The 18563-nt window shown below is 47.0% G+C and overlaps 4 protein-coding genes across 5 annotated transcripts; 2 read left to right on the top strand and 2 right to left on the bottom strand.

Moving 5' to 3' along the window:
• The first annotated feature begins 3127 nt into the window (after positions 1-3127).
• On the top strand, positions 3128-13981 carry LOC108033104 (chondroitin sulfate synthase 1). Of its 2 annotated transcripts, none has more exons than XM_017107304.2 (6): positions 3128-3926; positions 6865-7728; positions 8293-8433; positions 8494-8659; positions 11300-11713; positions 12219-13981. In XM_017107304.2, exons 2-6 carry the CDS (start codon positions 6964-6966, stop codon positions 13208-13210), a joined length of 2478 nt encoding a protein of 825 aa, XP_016962793.1. In that variant the 5' UTR covers positions 3128-3926; positions 6865-6963; the 3' UTR covers positions 13211-13981. The 2 variants fall into 2 exon arrangements, with proteins under 2 accessions (XP_016962793.1, XP_043948725.1); XM_044092790.1 differs by having other exon boundaries at positions 3128-3940.
• Positions 8674-10494, bottom strand: LOC108033106 (alkaline phosphatase, tissue-nonspecific isozyme). Its single transcript, XM_017107306.3, has 2 exons — positions 9135-10494; positions 8674-8983 (listed from the first exon to the last, which is right to left on the bottom strand). Exons 1-2 carry the CDS (start codon positions 10399-10401, stop codon positions 8742-8744), a joined length of 1509 nt encoding a protein of 502 aa, XP_016962795.1. The 5' UTR covers positions 10402-10494; the 3' UTR covers positions 8674-8741.
• LOC108033107 (uncharacterized) lies at positions 13977-16185 on the bottom strand. Its single transcript, XM_017107307.3, has 3 exons — positions 15367-16185; positions 14625-14940; positions 13977-14561 (listed from the first exon to the last, which is right to left on the bottom strand). The coding sequence occupies exons 1-3, from the start codon at positions 16098-16100 to the stop codon at positions 14274-14276; spliced, it is 1338 nt and encodes a 445-aa protein (XP_016962796.1). The 5' UTR covers positions 16101-16185; the 3' UTR covers positions 13977-14273.
• Positions 16186-16457: 272 nt separating this feature from the next.
• LOC108033105 (zinc finger and SCAN domain-containing protein 21) lies at positions 16458-18544 on the top strand. Its single transcript, XM_017107305.3, has one exon. It carries the CDS (start codon positions 16674-16676, stop codon positions 18387-18389), a length of 1716 nt encoding a protein of 571 aa, XP_016962794.1. The 5' UTR covers positions 16458-16673; the 3' UTR covers positions 18390-18544.
• Positions 18545-18563: the final 19 nt, after the last annotated feature.

The following is an 18563-nucleotide window of genomic DNA, read 5'->3' as shown; positions in this document are numbered from 1 at the left end:
AAAAATATCAATGAATCAAACGAAGTTTGCACAACTAAACAACAAACCGGAAAGTCTTAAACAACACCATTACTCTCAATCGAATGGGTGAAGATATATCGTAGACTGACTTCCCCGCCCGAGTAAATGATTGAAAGTAATTGCGATGGCCCAGTCAATGTAATTCACCGCAAATCAGTTAATATTCCTAAGTAAGTTAAGTAGATAATGAAGCCATCAAGTGGTTGGCCCGACTTAATCGTACTGAGAGGCTGAAACTAGCCACTGGTTCAGGCGAAGGAATAAATGGCAGATTTGACCCGCTTAACCCATTGTTGGCCCCAGATTGCATTAATTAGCATGCTAACAGAGATGTGTGGCCAGAAGCTGGAAAAAGTATTTATTGTAATAAAGATTTTAGGCAAACATAAAGGGAATGGAACTTAAATATACCAAAAAAATGGAGAATAGGAAACACATATTTTCAAAATATCAACCAGTTTCCCTTACTTTAAAATCAATATTGCACTTTTGTTGCCCTGGAAGCCCCCTTAATAGTTATGGCACCCTGACGCACGTCACTTGGACTGTCATCGTGTGAATGGGGATATGGAAACAGATTGGAACTGCGGGGAATACAGCCACATAGTATCTCCGAGTTGCCGATGGGCAAACACATGTCGACTGCTCCTGCCAGAAAAACAAATGCGAGGGCCGGAGAAAGAGGTCGGGGCGAAGGTAAGTGATTAATGTGCATTTAATTGCCGGTTGGCCGAGCCGATCGACCGAACGCGAAGAGGTTCGATAAACTAAACTGTGGGCAGCTAAATGTTCCCATTTATTTAAGATTAAATACACACTCGCTGTATAGGCCGGCTACAGGCCGGGCGACAGCGGAATAGATGGATAGATAAATAAATAAATAATAAACAAAGTAAACAACATCGCGGCGATCGCGCCGCATTTGCATATCAACTTTTCGCATTAAATTCAATTGAAAGCTTTTCTCACTTTAGCATCATTTTGAAATTCAATGAGCCCTCGCCCCCGCATTTCGTGTATTTCCGACTCGGCTAATGTATTTATTGCCATTGGATGCGAGCACAAAATTTATGGTGGCATTAGGCAAATGTTAAATGCAAAAAAAATGCAAAGCCCAGAAATGCAAGCAATTTATAGTGTTAGTTGTAATTTACACGAAGCACAACACAGCATAACCACCCCCCTGAATATTTAACTCGCCGCTGTCAGTTTAGCCGGAACGCATTTGTATCTCATTCCAATTGCCATTTTTTATCCAGCATCAGCTAATGATAGCTAAGCGATTTCGATCTTGATGGATCGCTCTGAGGCTGGGGTCTGGGGGCTGGGGTCTGGGGGCTGGGCACTTCAGGTGCAGATATCGAAGGAGTTACTTTGTATGGCGATAAATGGTATTGCGAGGATCCTCCTTGCCAAAGCCAATTAGGCCAGGAGGCCATTACATATTCTAATTAAAATCATAGCCACTAGTAATCAAAATGCACTTAAACTGTATACCTACGCCAAGACTTCCTAAAATTCCGTATTGACTTGCCAACAAGGTTATCTGGAATTTAATACTTCATTATTTTTATTTATTTAAATTTTTATTATTAGTGATAGCCAAATTATATAATGCAAAAATATTGCCTATAATTTCTATATATTTGTTATTAAGATTTTCTAACTAATTCATTTAAACAAAAGAAGATTTAAAATAAATGTAGATATATTTTACATTACAAAAGCGCCTCCTACACAGTTATTTATGAAACTACGTTGAAGTTCCTTTGCAATATAATAGGTGGCGCTTTGACATAGTCATGTCGAAAGAACTTAATAACGGTTTTTTTGAAATACTTAAAAGAAGTAACTTAATGATTTAAGGAGCTATCAAATATAAAATTCTAAATGTATAGAAGGGTAGTACTTTGCCAGTCTCCCATAAAAACCTATTTTGCTATTCATAAATCAAGGGAAATTTTAAAGGCCAACATTAAAATGTTGCCATTTAAATATAAATATAAATAACCGTTTTTATGTGTCGTTTTTAAGCTTTGGATTATATTTAAATTTTCCTAGAAAAGACTAATCGGACTATGACATGGGACGGTAGAATATTTTCAATGCCATCGCAACTTTGTGTGCTTTTTGCAATTTTTTGCGATTCCTTTTGCCAATTTTCTGCCAATTTTTTTACCAATTTTTTATGGGTTCCGCGAACTATAAACCCTGAGTAACGAAGCAAGTAATTCCCGACCACCGGCCACATGTTGCCATGACCACGCACACCACATGGCGACGACGGAGATAGTGAGCGCTGCGATGAGCAAGCCACTCAACGTTGAATGTTCGGCTATCAGATACAGATACTGATACGCACATCCCTCGGCAAGCACACAGACACTCGCACACATCGCCGGAAGGTGGCACAAACAAATCAAAGAGTGATTCGAATTTGCACCATATTGTAGTTTTATTTTAGCTTAAAGTTTGCCAAATAAATGCATGGATATTAGGGAATTGTTTTTAAAATGGTCTGCAACTGCAACCTTAGTTCCAGTACTTTCCGTTTAATATTTTAGGTTAATAATTGTTTTTAAGCCATATTTTTAAGGAATTATATAATTTTGAATATTGCTACTATAAATCGGAAATCCTACCGTTATGACTGATACCAGTATAATAATATTTATTGTGGAAATACAAGTTATACAAATCATAAATTTTACAACTTGCTTTATATAAGATTTGAAAAATCATTTGATTGGCCGATTTTAATTTCGTTTAAAACTGTATTAAAAATGTAGTCCAATTTTTAAAACAGTAAAAGAGCTAATAAAGCACTTTAATAATATCTAATATCTTTCTCCCGTAAAAAAGAACTCCTCAAAAAAAATATAAAAAAATACAACAAACCAAAACGAAATATATATACAATTTTTTTTAAATATTTGTGTTTATTTTAATATTTAGTTTCCCCAAAATTAGTTATAAAACTGTGACCGTTCCCGGAGTCACCGGCGCATCACTGGCGCGCGCAGAGAGCCGAAAGTATCTGAGAGATACTTTCGCAGCAAGGCAAACGCAAAGGTGGCCGGCTGCGCTCACTCTCGCCGCAGCTCGTTGGCTGCGCGACTACTTTTCGGATGGATCGCAGCGGATCGGTTAGTTCTTGGACGGAATTCAACGTTTTTCGACGTTTGTTCTTTGCACCGAGCTCCGAAACGAGCGTGCTCAGTTAAAAAAGCGAGAAATAAAATAAAAAAAGCGAAAAACGCAGCAAATTGTTAGACAAATTAATTCACCGCTCGGAGGGAAAAGTGAAATTGCATATTATGAAATTGGTTTAATTATTTTCTGTGCGTGTTTGCTAGAGCTTTATTATCTTTTTTTTACTTTCGTGAATCGACCTTTGCGAACTTATCGTCGTAACCAGCGAAAAACAAAAAATGAAAAACAGCAATGACAACAACAACAACGAGGGCTAATAATAATTAAACAGCGTGAGTTGTTGTATGCTCGCTGGGCTGCCGGTGTGTGCGTGCCCGAGTATCTGTGAGAGCGGCGGGCCGAGTGTGCGAGTGTGTGTGTGTTGTCTTTCTGCGGAGACGTCCAATTGTCAACAGTCAACAATTGCGTTCGGCGTGCCCCTAGTCGAGATCCTCCGCTGGGCGAGCGAGACACAGCCGCCGATGCAGATACAGATCGCGGGACGCCCACTCCCCCACTAGCAGGCCCCCAACACAGCACTTACAGAGTCGCAGAACTCCCCGATCCGATCGTCCGATCATCCGATCACCCGATCGATGCGAATTGCATGGGCCCAACGGCCGGACAGCAGGAACACAGCGGAGGCGAAAAAGGCGAAGAAGCGAAAAAAGTGCTAACTGTGCAGTCGACGGCAACCTGAGCGGTAGGAACAGGTGAGTTAAGTATGGTACGTTAAGCACTGTTAAGTATTTCCATTAAGGTCGATACCTGGGGCCCACCCTGCTAAATATATGTTATAGCGAAGCATACTTCGAGCCGAATTGTGGGGAGCGTGCGCGGTCACAGAGTCGGTGTTATCAATGAGAACAGCATGGGGGCTATAATCGTTTCTATTATAATATACGGTAACAATAACCTTTGACATATACCTTTAAAACTCGTAAGGAACATTTAATGAAATGTATGCTAAAAAAACCTTTAGGATACTTGTGCCACCAACTCAACCTCAGTACCTCAGTACCTTATGAAGAAACTCTAAATCTTAAAACATATACTATACATGTTTATAGGTAACCCAAAAAGAGTTAATATAGGTTGGCAAATGTGTGCTGAATCAATTTAATTCTTTAATTACCAAGTTCAGTAGAAAATTCTGAAGATTTTCCCAAAAATATATTATGAAGATTTCCATTTGTTCAGATTAAAATATGTACTCCCTACAAAAAGGACAATTAAGCCAAATCACTTCTATACACCTCTAGCAGCTTATCAAATTCATTCACCCCCAGCAATCTTGTTTGGGTACAATTACTTACTTTCATAAATTTTATTTTATTATAATTTATTTATATATACTATATTGTTTAACTCTTACTACACATGAGTATTTCTGGCAAAAGCACTATCGAACCTCAGAAATCTCAGCCTCCGGCGAAATCGTACAGAGAACCAGACTTGCTTAAATGCCTCAACTTGCTGTCAAGGTCCGAGAATCCGAAACGAGACTCGAACACTTGGGCATTAAAAAGTTCATTAAACGAATTCAGCGTCTGCCTGGATTCTTATACCCTTCCACCGGCCGTTCCGATTATTCTCAAGCAGATAAGCCTAGGCGAAAATTTTCAATAAATCAAAGTAGCATTTAAACGCGGAACCTTATCGCGGCGAGCGAATCGAGTGATAGTAGAAAAAAATGAAAATAAAAGTTGAGTTAAGATCAGTGTGGAAGGAGAGTTGCATAAGAGGCGCACGCACAGGGGCGCAGTTAGCCGACCGCTGAGGTCGCACCTGTACAGGTGACTCAGGGGATGGAGAGAAGGTCAGTTGGCGAGCGGAATGCTCGTGCGTCAAGACCATGCTAAGCTACACTGGGAGAAAGAATAGTTCTAATGGTAGAAACAATTGTCAGGATTATGAGACTAACGTTAACGGCCGGTTTCTCAATGTCAGGTTAACTTGTGTCACCCAGTTAAATGAAAATAGTTTTTCAATTTTCTGTGATATCAGACACTGTAAAGATTATCAACATAACTCCTTGTCAACTTAGTCTGAAAAATAAAAAACTATAAACTTAAAGTGACATTGAGAAATCGAACTCTTCAACTCTTTGTTAACTTTATCTGAAAGATAAAAACTGTAAGCTTAACATGACATTGAGAAATCGAGCGCATTTACTCTTTCTTAGCTTTAACTGACCGATAGAAAACTCTAAACTTAACATGACATTGAGAAACCCAACGTCAGGATGACTTTATGTTTAGTTCCACAACAACACTGAGATCTTCTATTGAAATTCTTATGGTTTATTGCTATTTCTGTTTAAAATGAGCTATAGCGAAAAGTATTTCGGCACAACCACCGCTTTTTTTCTGTTTAACTAAAAGCAATAGGTGCCGAACTAATGGAATGGCAGCGCCTTCCGTTTGCTTCTAATGTGTGCTCCAGTTTACGTTTGCCGGCCTTTGATTTGTAAACCAAATAGTTTCCCAAGCTGTTTGTTTATTTAATTAGCATTTGGTTATGTGTATTTGTGGGGCCCCATGGGGCCGACGCACTGGAGAAGCGAACTGTGAGATCCCCGAGACCCTTCTTCTTAGCGACTCTCCGCAAGGTGTGTCCGTAGCGCTCTAGTTTCGCGGACAGACGGACAGCCCGGTCGAATCCATCCAATTGCGCGATGACCAATTTACGGGGGCCGCCAACGCAGTCGTCTCAATTTATAAATAGATCTGGATTCCCCACGGCACCCACCGCTCCGTCTAGCCAGAGCGTTTATTTTCAATCTCAATCTCGGCTCAAGTGTCCGCGTCTCTCGAAGATCGACGCCCCGGTGGAATCGGGGGCACCGGACACCAGTGCATCCGAGGCTAATGGAAAACGATTCCAGGAAAACGCAGCACGAACTCAAATATTTGCGGAGCCACTCAAACATCATATTTCGATTTTACTCACGCACCAAGGGGGATGGCAACTCGAATCATCATAGATGAAATATGATTTCCCAGAAAATAGTTGATTTTATCATTGCCCAGGCGAGGTACTTTTCTTTATGGTCTAATATAGCTTGAGATTTTACATCTGATGTAGGGAAAACCCCAAAAAGATATTTAAAAATACCGTTCGGCTTCTCTAGATATAGGGTATATACATACTTCCACTACAAAACAATGGTACTTTTCTTTTTTCATTGAACATTTTTAAATGAAAATTTCAACACTGTTTTTTTAGTTTTATTAAGAATTTACTTAATTTTCTATTAATATTTTAATCTACCCTCTCAGCTTTTCCTTTCCCTTATAATTTATTTCAAAGATTTCTGGCACAAAGAGCACTTCGGGCTTTTTAGGGAGAATACACAGAGAGAAACTGCTGCTGCTATATACATTTTTATATTTTATGTAGATGCTATGTTAAAATATGAAAAAACCTTTTTAATCGCCTGACTGCAGTTATTTTCATATACTTAAAATATTTTATTATAATTATTGTATCTTAAGGGCAGAACGACATAAATGTAGTCATATTTTAAATGCAGTGTGCGCATTTTCCCCAGCGTGGGCACAGGTCTGATCAGATGAGTAATATTTCCTGCTGCCGCGGCACGTGCCATTAATTTACGGGTCGCTCCCCTCTTTCTTTTTCCACGCACAGCGATTCCCATGAGCGGCGCCCACTGAACCACCAAACCAGTGCCACGACCACCGACCCCCGACTTGCATCCGGAGCACCCCGGATATATCCACAGCCACGATGCTGCAGCACACGATGACGAAGCGCAAGACGCTGATCATCGCCTGCTTCGGGATCGCGCTGGGCCTCTGCATCGGCACCGTGCTGAAGAACTACCGGGCCCTGGAGATCGTGAAGCGCTGCAGCCTGCGGCCCACCAACCTCAAGTCGCCGGCGGAGATCATCGGGCTGCGGGAGGAGGACAGCATCCAGAACTCGCAGAGGAACCTCGTCTTCGTGGGCGTGATGACGGCCAAGAGCTTCCTGGAGGGCAGGGCGCGGGCGGTGTACGATACGTGGGGCAAGGAGGTGCCCGGCCGCATGGCCTTCTTCAGCTCCGAGGGCAGCTACTCCGAGGACCTGCCCGTGGTGGCGCTGAAGAACGTGGACGACCGCTATCCGCCGCAGAAGAAGTCCTTCATGATGCTGTACTACATGTACGAGCACTACATCGACCGCTTCGAGTGGTTCATCCGGGCGGACGACGACGTCTACATGGAGCCGGACAAGCTGGAGCGCTTCCTGCGCTCCATCGACAGCTCCAAGCCGCAGTTCATCGGCCAGGCGGGCAAGGGCAACAGCGAGGAGTTCGGCCTGCTGTCCCTGGAGTTCGACGAGAACTTCTGCATGGGCGGCCCGGGGGTGATCCTCAGCAGCGAGACGCTGCGCCGCGTGGCGCCCCACATCCCCAGCTGCCTGAAGAACCTCTACAGCACCCACGAGGACGTCGAGGTGGGCCGGTGCGTGCAGAAGTTCGCCGGCATACCCTGCACCTGGAACTATGAGGTGGGTGGATCTGTAGTATACGACATCATCGTTTAGTTACACCATCCATAAAATATAGTACTTATAAGACTTTCAAAAGGGTCCAATTCCCTTCTGTTCCTTTTATAAGATTGAAAGATCATATTAAAATTTTTAAATTGATCTTAACCTAATATTAAAATGAATTATATTCATAAAACAGATACAAAATGTTACCCTAAAACAGTAAGCAATATAAGAGACATAATATCTTCAAAGATATTTTCATATATGATCTTAGCCCCATAATAAAATGGATATATAAATAAAAAAAAAATATAATAATGAATAATACAAAAGGGTAAATAACAAAAGAGATTTAACACATGCAAAGATATTTTCACATATGATCATATGTTATTTTACTTAGAACTTTTCCCTTCTAATCTTGAACACATTTCAACTTTAAGGTTATTTCAATATATGATCTTAAATTATGTTATTTATTTTATCTATCCCATTTGAATCTTGAAAATAATTATTTAAGAGAGTTTCTGTATTCCTTATATTCTCTAAAATATAATTTTATGATTTTGCAACATACAGATGCAGTACATCCTGCGGCACAACTCAAGTGGCCGGAATGCGTACACTGGAAAGCTGAAAAGGAAGGAGATCCACAACGCCATCACCCTGCACCCCATCAAGCAGGCGCCGCTCATGTACCGCCTCCACTCCTACGTCCAGGTGGGTTCCCACTTAAGATCTTCTATTTTCTTCTAAAACAACTTTTTAACTCGAAACCAGGGTCTGAGGGCCGAGGAGATGCGCCAGGAGTCGCTGCTCCTGCATCGGGACATCAAGCGGATGGCCAAGTACCTGGAGGTCCCCGACGAGAGCACCTACATGCTGCCCAGCGTCTCGCCGGAAAGCGACTTCAACAAGAGGCACTTCCAGGACCACAACATACTGGGTGAGTCTCATTGAGCAGATGGAGAAACATTAGGTATATATTGGAAATAACTGAAAGCAACAATTTACACATCTCTGGCAAACTAAGAAGAATCGGGATCGGCCTCTGTCTCCTGGTCCTTGTCCTTGTCCTGCTGCTCCTTGTCCTGGTTGCAGATGGTGACCCCACTGCCCAGGCAGGCGGCATAGCCCATCAGGTGGGGCAGCAGATTCTGCTCCATGACGCCGCCGAAGAGATGCGACTGCGGTCCCATCGCAAAAACGGCCACATCCTCGCCAGAGTGCACACCCTTGCGTCCATGAATGTAGCTGGGCGTGTAGGAGGCTGGATTTAGGGAAAATGTACTTAATATCATAGCTTATATATGAATCAACACTTTGTTTTCCCCCGGCTTAAACACGACTCCCTCGCCCTTCCTCTCGATAGTTGCATTTTTCACTTTCACTCTAACATCATTACGTCACTGCTTACTCACTTGGACCCAGCGTCTTGCTGGGACTCTCCCTCCGGCCCTCCTTGTCCAGGCTCTGCCACTTGCCAATGGCGTAGTTCAGGGTGCTGTACGGCACTCCGTTCAGGTCCCGCTGCTGGGCATCCATGCCCAGGATCGGAGTGCCCCTCTTGGCGTACCCCGCCATGCTGAGCGTATGCGAATGATCGGCGGTGACCACCAGCAGGGTTTCCCGCGGGTCGGTCATCCTGACCACCGCCTCCACGGCCGCATCGAACTCTAGCATCTCGTCCAGCGCGTAACCCACTCGCGTCTCGTGGTGACCATGATCGATCCGGCCGCCCTCGATGAACACAAAGTAGCCACTGCCATTGCCGTTCTCCTGGGACTTTTGCACCAGCTTCTCGATGGCCGCCGCAGCCATTTCAGAGAGCCGCGGCTGCTCCTTGCTGGCGGCCAGGTGATAGGCCATGTGGTTGTCGCTGAAGACGCCCAGGAGGCTGCCTGTGCCATCCGCGGTGCAGTTCATCAGCTCTTTCAGGGACCTCGCGAAGCAGCCACTGGGATTGTTGTCACGCCACTGGGCCAGCAGGTCCTTGCCGTCCCGCCGCTCGTCGGCGAACTTGCCCAGGCCACCGCCCAGGATGACGTGCAGCTTCCGGCCCGGCTCCTCCTCCACCAGTTGGCGGGCGATCTCCAGCTCCTCACCACGCCGGCGGACATGGGCATAGGCGCCGGCCGGACTGGCGTCCGTCAGCCGGGTGGTGGTCACCAGGCCAGTGGCCTTGCCCGCCCGCTGGGCCCACTGGAGCACGGAGTCCACGCGCTCGCCACCAGCACTCTGGCCCACGGTGCCGCTGTGCGTCTTCACGCCGCCCAGGTAGGCGGTGGCCGTGCAGGCGGAGTCCGGCGTCTGCTCGTCGATGCAGTACGTCTTGCTCAGGCCGGCGAAGGGGAATCGCTCCACGGCCAGCTGGGCCTCCTCGCCGCGTCCGCCGCGCCGCTGACCCTTGAGGATGCGGGCGGCCGTGAGGGTGGTGAGCGACAGTCCGTCGCCCAGGAACATAACCACATTCTTGGCCCGCCGGCTATCGGTGATGGCGTCCTTGGTCCTGGCCAGGCGCTCGCGCAACTGATCCTGCGCCTGGCGCATCCAATACGAGGGCAGCTGCTCCTCCGCCCGGGGCTCCTCCTCCCCTGCGGCGGAGGCGGTCAGCGATTGAAAGAGGATGAAGGCCAGGATCATGATCAGGAGCAACGTCCTGGGCACTATGAGCACTTGGAGCGGCATCTCGCCTCGTGTTTTCTGGCCTGGGTCTAAACGAATCCGATCTGAATGTCGGCTGACTGCGAGGTGTTCGTTTTAAAGGGCAACTCCGTTGGGAATCTAAGTTAACCTGTGGAGCTGGCCCACTGGAAGCTTAGCCACCTGCGGCGCCTTTCCATTATAACACATTAGCATGGGATTAGCCCAGTTCCAAGGTAGCCGACCATGGCTATGGAGGAGCTTACCCTGATTTGGGAGAAGATATGTAAACTCCGAAACCATGAATACTTTTTTTTGTAAAATAGTCCTACATTTTATTTAAAAGTCGCATAATTAGAAATACCTTATTTTTTTTAAGTATTAATTGATTTTTTTTAATATTTCCCCAATTTTTTTATCTGTTCTTTGGATTATTCTTCAGGAGGTTTTGAAGTTAACAGTTTCCAAATTAAGGGGTTCCAGATTTCAAAAAATTATTTTTAAAATTCTTGATACTGTAATACAATTTTCGATAATAAATACAAATGTTCTGAATTATTATTTAATGCTTAAAATATTTTCTTTGGTAATTGGACATTTTTTAAAAGTATTTTAAAGGTAAACAATGTCTTAGATAAAATTTGTATTTTAATCACTTTATTTTAAATTTATTATTTTACTTTTGTTTATAAGTTATGCAACTCTTTAAAGCGAGGGAATTTCAAAATTTAAAATAAATATTTTCAAAATTTTCTGTCACTTTCAAGTAAAATATCATTGGATTCCTTTTAAAGCGCATGTAAAGTTCAATTCTTAAAACAGAATTAAATAGGAAACTTAAAGATTCACTTATTATTTATTTACTTATTTTAAATATTTTACTCATTTATTTAATTGTTATTTAGTTATTTTTTTTTTTTTTTCATATTCTTACCATCTGCAGGAATCAGCCCGGAACTGAATAAGTTCGTGCCCGACAGCACCGAGGACCTCCTGGAGTGGTCCTTCATCGCCCGCAGCCTGTACTCGGCCACCTCGGCCAATCCCAAGCAGAAGATCGACTCGGCGATGCGCGAGGGCCTGGAGGACGTGATCACCGAGGTGATGGAGAACATCAACAACTACTCCCGGCAGCGGGGTCGCGTCATCGAGTTCCGGGAGCTGCTCTACGGCTACCATCGCCTGGACGCGCTGCACGGCCAGGACCTGATCCTGGACCTGCTGCTCATCTATAAGAAGTACCGCGGCAAGAAGATGACGGTCCCGGTGCGCAGGCATCTCTACGTCCAGCGGGCCTTCACGGGCATCTTCGTCAAGGAGTTCGACGAGGACTTCTACAACGTCACCCTGCAGCAGAGTGAGTATCTTCTAGATAATATGATGTACTATTTACACAGATTCCAAATTATTACTTACATAACTATATGTACAACTCTTTAGAACTCTTATCCAGTATTAGGTATTCATCATTATAAAAATTAACGATGATGTACATTTTATAAGGCAAAATATGGTATCAAACTAAGTGGAAATGCGATTAAGATAATACTAATTATAAAATCCGTATATATATCATCATCTTTATAAATTCTATCTTCAGCACTTCAGCATATTCTTCTTTAAAAAAATGTATATCATCCTTCAATTAAAAAAAAGTTTTATGATTTGACTGGTTAATAAGGAAATAAAGCCTTATACCATATAATATCTTTAAACAATTTGTATAACAGCCTTACGTTTTTTTAAAGGTTATTAAATAATTAAAAATAAAAACAAGTATTTACAAAAAGGGTCTCTCTTGCCCCACCCCCTTAAATGTTAATACTGAACCCCAATGTCTACCTCCACCTCTCCACCGCCAGGTCTCCTGGGCAGCCTCTTCCAGAACGGAATGGCCCGGCTGAGCAGCCACTTCACGATGCCCAGCGGCCTGCTGCCGCCGACGCAGGACAAGATCGTCTTTGTCCTGCCCATCGCCTGGCGCCTGGGCACCTTCGAGCGCTTCCTGCGCACCTACGAGCGCGTCTGCGTGCTCGGCGAGCAGCACTGCGACCTCCTGGTGGTGATCTTCGGCTCGCCGGACGAGCTGGGCGACCACCTGAAGCTGCTGCACGACCTGCATGCCCGCCATGTCTACCAGCAGGTGAACTGGATCCAGAGGAACAGCGCCTTCTCGCGCGGCGTTGCCCTGGATGTGGCAGCCAGATCCTCGTACATCCGGCAGGAGGACATCATTCTGTTCATCGACGTGGACATGGTCTTCGAGGTGGAGACGCTGCAGCGCGTGAGGATGCACACGCAGCGCGGCAAGCAGGTTTACCTGCCCATTGTCTTCAGCCAATACGATCCGCAGAGGAGGAGCTCTGGATCCGATGAGGGGGAAACCCCGAGAATCGACGACGAGCGCGGTTATTTCCGGCAGTTCGGCTTCGGCATCTGTGCCATCTACAAGTCGGACATTCTCGACAAGGACATCAATGGCTTCGACAAGGACATCACCGGCTGGGGCCTGGAGGATGTCAAGTTCCTGGAGAAGATCGTGCGCGTGGGCACCAGGCAGCGCGGCTTCCTGGCCAACACCGCTGAGCTGGCCATGGACTACAACGAGGCCGCCGAGCACTGGCGCCGATTGAGTGTCTTCCGCGCCCCGGATCCCACGCTGGTCCACATCTACCACGACATCAGCTGCGACGTGCAGTTGGATGCCCCGCAGTACAACATGTGCCTGGGCACCAAGGCCAACTCACTGGGCAGCACGAGGCTGATGGAGCAGCTCTTCCACAGCAATCCGGAGAACATCCAGTTCGCCGCCGAGTTCAATCGCCAAAAACAACAGCAGCAGCAGGCCAGGTGATGATCGATCCCGATCCCGGCCAGATCCAGTGATCCGATCCGCCAGCGATCCTGCCACATAGTATTATGCTAAATGTTTCCTAAATCAGAGCGTGTGAGTGTGTGAGCCAGCCGAAATGCCAAATCAATTCGTTAGTCCCTATTGCTAAGTCCTAATGATATGTGCACTAGATGTAGGGCAGTGATGGGATAAGATGGGTAAAACTTGTAAACTAGTAGGATATCATACACATAGGAACCGATAAAAAATTGTAGTAGCCTAATATACAAAATATTATCAAATACTATGACAGCTTATAATTAAAATGTACATTTTTTTATAAACTAAACTCCATAAATATGTAACTTATCCAATTTCCAAAATTTAAAACTTGTTAAAGAACTTATTTTATAAAGTAATACCAGAGATTGTCTGGAAAAATTATACTTAAGAAAGTGTATAAATAATATCAGTGCATGTAAAACATTTTTTTTATAAAACAATTGTAAGTCATATAATGAGAAGAATATTTGCAATTAAGGGGGCTGCTTAAAAGAGTAAGAACTTAAAGTTGAATAAAGGAAAGTAGCCTGTATTCCACCTAAGCACTTCCCATCACTGTGGCCAGATAGGTTGTTAGCTAAGATAGTCAGTAGCATTTAAAATGCATTATAAAATGTTTATGTTTAAGTAAAACCCTATCATAAAAACTGTATTCCAACAACCTCGATTGCATTCACAATTAGGTAATTCAATGCTTGATTTTACAGTCAAATAAACCGCTTAATTATATTATTGGTGTTTTTATTATAAAAATAAATTCGAAGATCTTGGATTTGATTTGTAACACAGTTTGCATTCAGTATATGTAAATCTACAGCTATGACTATGATGAGATCCATTGGGGGCGGTCGAAATATGGATTTAAATCATATGCAAGTGTTACAACAATATCAGAGTGTTATTATTATTAGAAAGATCACAATTATACCGACTACTGTTCAGGCAGTATTCGGTGTTCGTCAGGTTACGCGTATAATTAGCCTCTTTTGTGGGTTGTACATTGGGTCTATTCCATAGAACACTATACAAAGTCGACGGGCTCTATGCCCAGCAGGGACAAAGCGGTATTCAGTACCTGGCGCACGGCCATGACGAGGTACATCCTGGCGTACACCATCGGCATCAGTTGGTCGCGCTTCTGCACGAGCACCTTCTTGTGGCGATAGTAGCGACTGAATGCGCTGGCCAGATTGTCGAGGTAGCGGATCAGCAGATGGACACTGCACTGCCCCTGCTGCAAGTTATCCATCACCGACTCGATCAGCTCTGGGAAGTGCAAGAGGTACCCGTAGATCAACTGCCAGTCCATCTGCAACATAGAATGACAACGTATGTGAGACAAATGACGGGTAAGGGAAAACAGTCCGCTTACATCATCCTCCAGAATGCTGAGATCGATCTCCCCCAGCGGCGGCAGTGGCTCGTAGACGCCAGCGTTGACCATGCCGGCAAAGGTGCGCATCAGGGTCTCCAGTCGCGCCGAGTTGTACAGGATGTACGAAGCCCCCTTGGAGCTGCCTATTCCATTGCGCACCACAATGGCGGCGCTGACGTGGCGCACCTCGAAGAGATCCACGATCACAGCAGCCTCCCCAAGGCGCTGCATCAGCGAATCCAGGTTGCTCATGCCCGACGGACGGATTCCACTGCGGTGCATGGCGATCAAACGCATGTGAGTGGAGCGCAGCCTGCGTTGAAAAAGAAGATTTAAGTCGGCATTAGCAGAAATAATATATGCAGCTTCCTCGAGGAACTCCATTAAATATGTTTAAATTGTCTAACACAAAAACTTGTTGTATTTACTCTGTATAAGGTTTTTAAGTAAGTATCAAAGATCAGGGCTTTAAATTACTTACTTAATATTTGGAAGGTAAATTACAAATCTAACTACAAATGATCACAGCATTAGATTTTTTAATGTAATATAAGCTGATGTTTTCATTGATAATGTTTCCAGTTACTATTTAGCTTATTTATTTGATTTAAAACCAAATACTGAACGATAAATCTAGTTTTAGTTGATTGCCCATTGGATTTCTATTAAAAAGTCATGGCCACCTAAGCTTGAATGTTTTAGGAAACCTGTCATTTTGATCTATGCCGGGTATACTCACTCCAAGTAGTCTTTTACGCTCAGTGCGGTGGCGGTCTTCTTCACGGGCTCCAGAACCGGGCCGCTGACGAGGCAGACATGATCCTTGGCCTGCTGCTGGCAGCACTTCTGCGACTCCACGATCACGCAGAGCGTGCCCTCCTGGCGAGCCTCCTGCTCCACCAAGCGCCAGCCCGAGTAGTCGACCAGGCGCAGCAGTATCTTGTGCAGCTGCCCCAGGCGATAGTCGCGCAGCTCCTGGTGGCCATCGGCGGTGACGCGCGCATTTGTGCGCAGTTGCACCCACATGGTGGGCGATTGGGCCGTCTTCAGCGGACGCCCGTAGTCGCCGGCCAGGGTCAGCACGGACTTGAGCACATGGGTGATGATCGGCCGCCGCTGGAAGTGCAGGGCATAGCGCTCCTTGCGCAGCACGGTGACCTCGGCCAGCGGAAAGAGCCACTCCTTGGACTGCTCGATCAGCTGCTGGCGCTGCTCCTCGCCGGGCAGCAGCAGCTCGGCTTGGCTGCGCAGCATGCAACCCTGCTTGCTGGCGAAGTTCAGCCAGTAGCGCGAGATGGCCGCCAGGCTGAAGTCGCCCTGCTCGGCCAGCTCCTCGTTGTTATAGCGCAGGATCTCGCCGCATCTTCTCAAGCGCGATGGGGCCAGTGCACCGGCGGCCTCCTGCCCGTCCAACGGCTTGACGAAGAACTCAAAGAGTTGCAGGCTGAACTGCGAAATCGGATTGCAATCCATAGTTGAGTGCACTCGGTGGGGTTCGGCTCAAAATGAATGACTAGGTATTTAAATCAAGGAACCTGACAAGTGACACAAAATTAATGTGCAAAGCCAAAGAAATACCAAAAATACTCTATGGTATTTATGATTTTCCAGGATGGCTTAGCGTACGCCATGGCGGGTGGTTGTCCGTGCTACGACAGGCTGCTGTCTCTGCTAAGTGGGCTCTTTGTGCCATAAATCAAGCTGAATTAAGCATTAAAAGGCTAGAAGCAGTATAAGAAAAACAGAATTGGTAAAAGAAAGTATTCCTAACTCAAAGTTTGTGTCAGTTGAATTTAAATAGGTCAGAGGGAGCCTGGCGTAGTCCGAAAGCAGCTTTAATTCCCGCCAGCTGAGCCTAGCAATCGCCAATCCGCCATCGCCACTGGAAAACCGCCAATTCTAGTGGCTAAATAGCTAAACTGGCCACTCTGCCAGCAGCAGAAGTGTTTTTTATTTGCTGCGCTGCGCTTGTGTGGATTTGTGGCCCCGATTTTTGGCCCCAGGAAGCAGGGGAACATCCAACAGCCCGCCATCGCGACCGGAGCAATGGCCAACAACCTGGAGCCGCGGGTGGTGGACCTGGGCGTCGCGTGCCTCGTCTGCCTGGCGGAGGAGCCCGAGTCGAGCTCGATCTACGGCCACGACCCGGAGTCGCCGCACATGCTCATCCTGGACAAGATCCGATGCTGCACCGGGCTCCAGCTGGACGGCAACCCGGCGGAGCTGCCGACATGGCCGGACAAGATCTGCAGGCAGTGCCTCCTGGAGTTGTCCGTCTCCTATCGCTTCCATGAGAAGTGCGCCGCCGTCCAGAAGCTGTACCATTCGGCCGTCGCCTCCTCCTCCTCCGCCGCCGCGGCCACTGTCTCCGCCCCGCTGCTCCTCGACCAGCAGCAGGAGCAGCTTAAAATCGATCTGGTTCAGGCGCAGCTGCGGCTGCCCGCCACACTAAAGATCAAGCGGCTGGACATGGACCCCAGCTCATCTAGCTCGGTCAGCAGTGCCATAACCACTGCCACGGAGCCCTCCTTCTACCAGGATGTGGTCGAGGAGGATGAGGAGGCAGACGCTCTCTCGCTGATGCCCGAGGGAGCCATGGTTCTCTCCCTGAACGATCTGCAGGAGCGGGATCCCATCAAGGAGCAGCCCGAGGATGAGGACTCCGATGAGCAGCAGCAGCAGGAGGAGGACGAGGAGGAGAGCAAGATGCTGGGCCTCGACCCCTGGGATGACGACAACACACCGGAGCATCTGTACGAGATCGAGACGTCGCTAATGGAGGAGTCCGTGGCGGACAGCCCGCCGTTGCCGCCGCCCCAGCCCAGCAGCCAGCAGAAAAAGCGCGCCTACCGTCGAGTCTCGCCCGTTGCCAAGCGGGATGGTCGGAATGGTCTGCCCGAGGCCGATCTGGACGAGGATTACAAGCCCGCCTCGACGACCAAGCGCCGGCACGAGCGCTCGCCGAAGATCTGCGATGTGTGCGGCAACACGTACAAGTACCAGCACGCCCTCAATGCCCACATGCGGCGGCACAACAACGAGCGGCCCTATCCCTGCGAGGTGTGTCAGAAGGCCTTCATCTCGAACGTGGAGCTGCGCCGCCACATGCGTGTGCATACGGGCCAGAAGCCGTACAGCTGCGGCTACTGCGACCGGCGATTCTCGGACTTTGGTAGCAGCAAAAAGCACGAGCGGATCCACACCGGCGAACGGCCGTACGTGTGCGAGGTGTGCCACAAGGGATTCGCCTACGCCCACGTCCTGTCCGTCCACCGGCGGACGCACACCGGCAAGAAGCAGTTCCAGTGCACGCAGTGCGACAAGGGCTTCACCAAGAAGAGCTATCTGTCGGCGCACATGGACCAGCATCGGGGATCTGGTGGCGGCGAGACATCGGGCTCGTCGGCATCCACCGAGGGGCCCGGCCGCAGCCTGCGACTGCCCGCCCGCAAGGAGAACGCGCGCAGGGAGCCGGTGCGCAAGCCCATACCCGAGGCCTTCTCCCTGGACTCCGTGGTGCTGGAGCAGACCAAGGTGCTGGAGGAGTGCATCGTGGCGAATGACTTTATGTTCAACGAGGAGGACAATGCGGAGGAGGAGGATGGCGACCAGGACGCGGAGCTGCAGCACGATGAGCCGTACCCGGAGCCGGACTTCGGCGACGTCGATGGCTATCAGAGCGTGCGCTCGGTCAAGGAGCTCGTCGGCGACCTGCTCGACACCGAGGAGTTTGTCGACGAGTCCAAGTACATGATAGACTAGTATTACCCCTTGGACACTTCTTCACACCACTGAGGGGCTGTTGCTCTGATGCGATGGCCCCCAAAGCATCCCCACCCCGTAGCTGTTAGTTCGCGAAATTTAGAAACGTACTTCTAAGATGTCGGTGTAAATAAAATGAAAAGATATTCAGATAACTATAGTAGTATGTCTGGC

Source organism: Drosophila biarmipes, chromosome X, assembly GCF_025231255.1.
Source record: "Drosophila biarmipes strain raj3 chromosome X, RU_DBia_V1.1, whole genome shotgun sequence".
In the NCBI taxonomy this organism is placed as follows: Eukaryota; Metazoa; Arthropoda; class Insecta; order Diptera; family Drosophilidae; genus Drosophila; species Drosophila biarmipes.
Note: the sequence above shows the minus strand (reverse complement) of the source record. Positions and strands in the feature narration are given on the sequence as shown.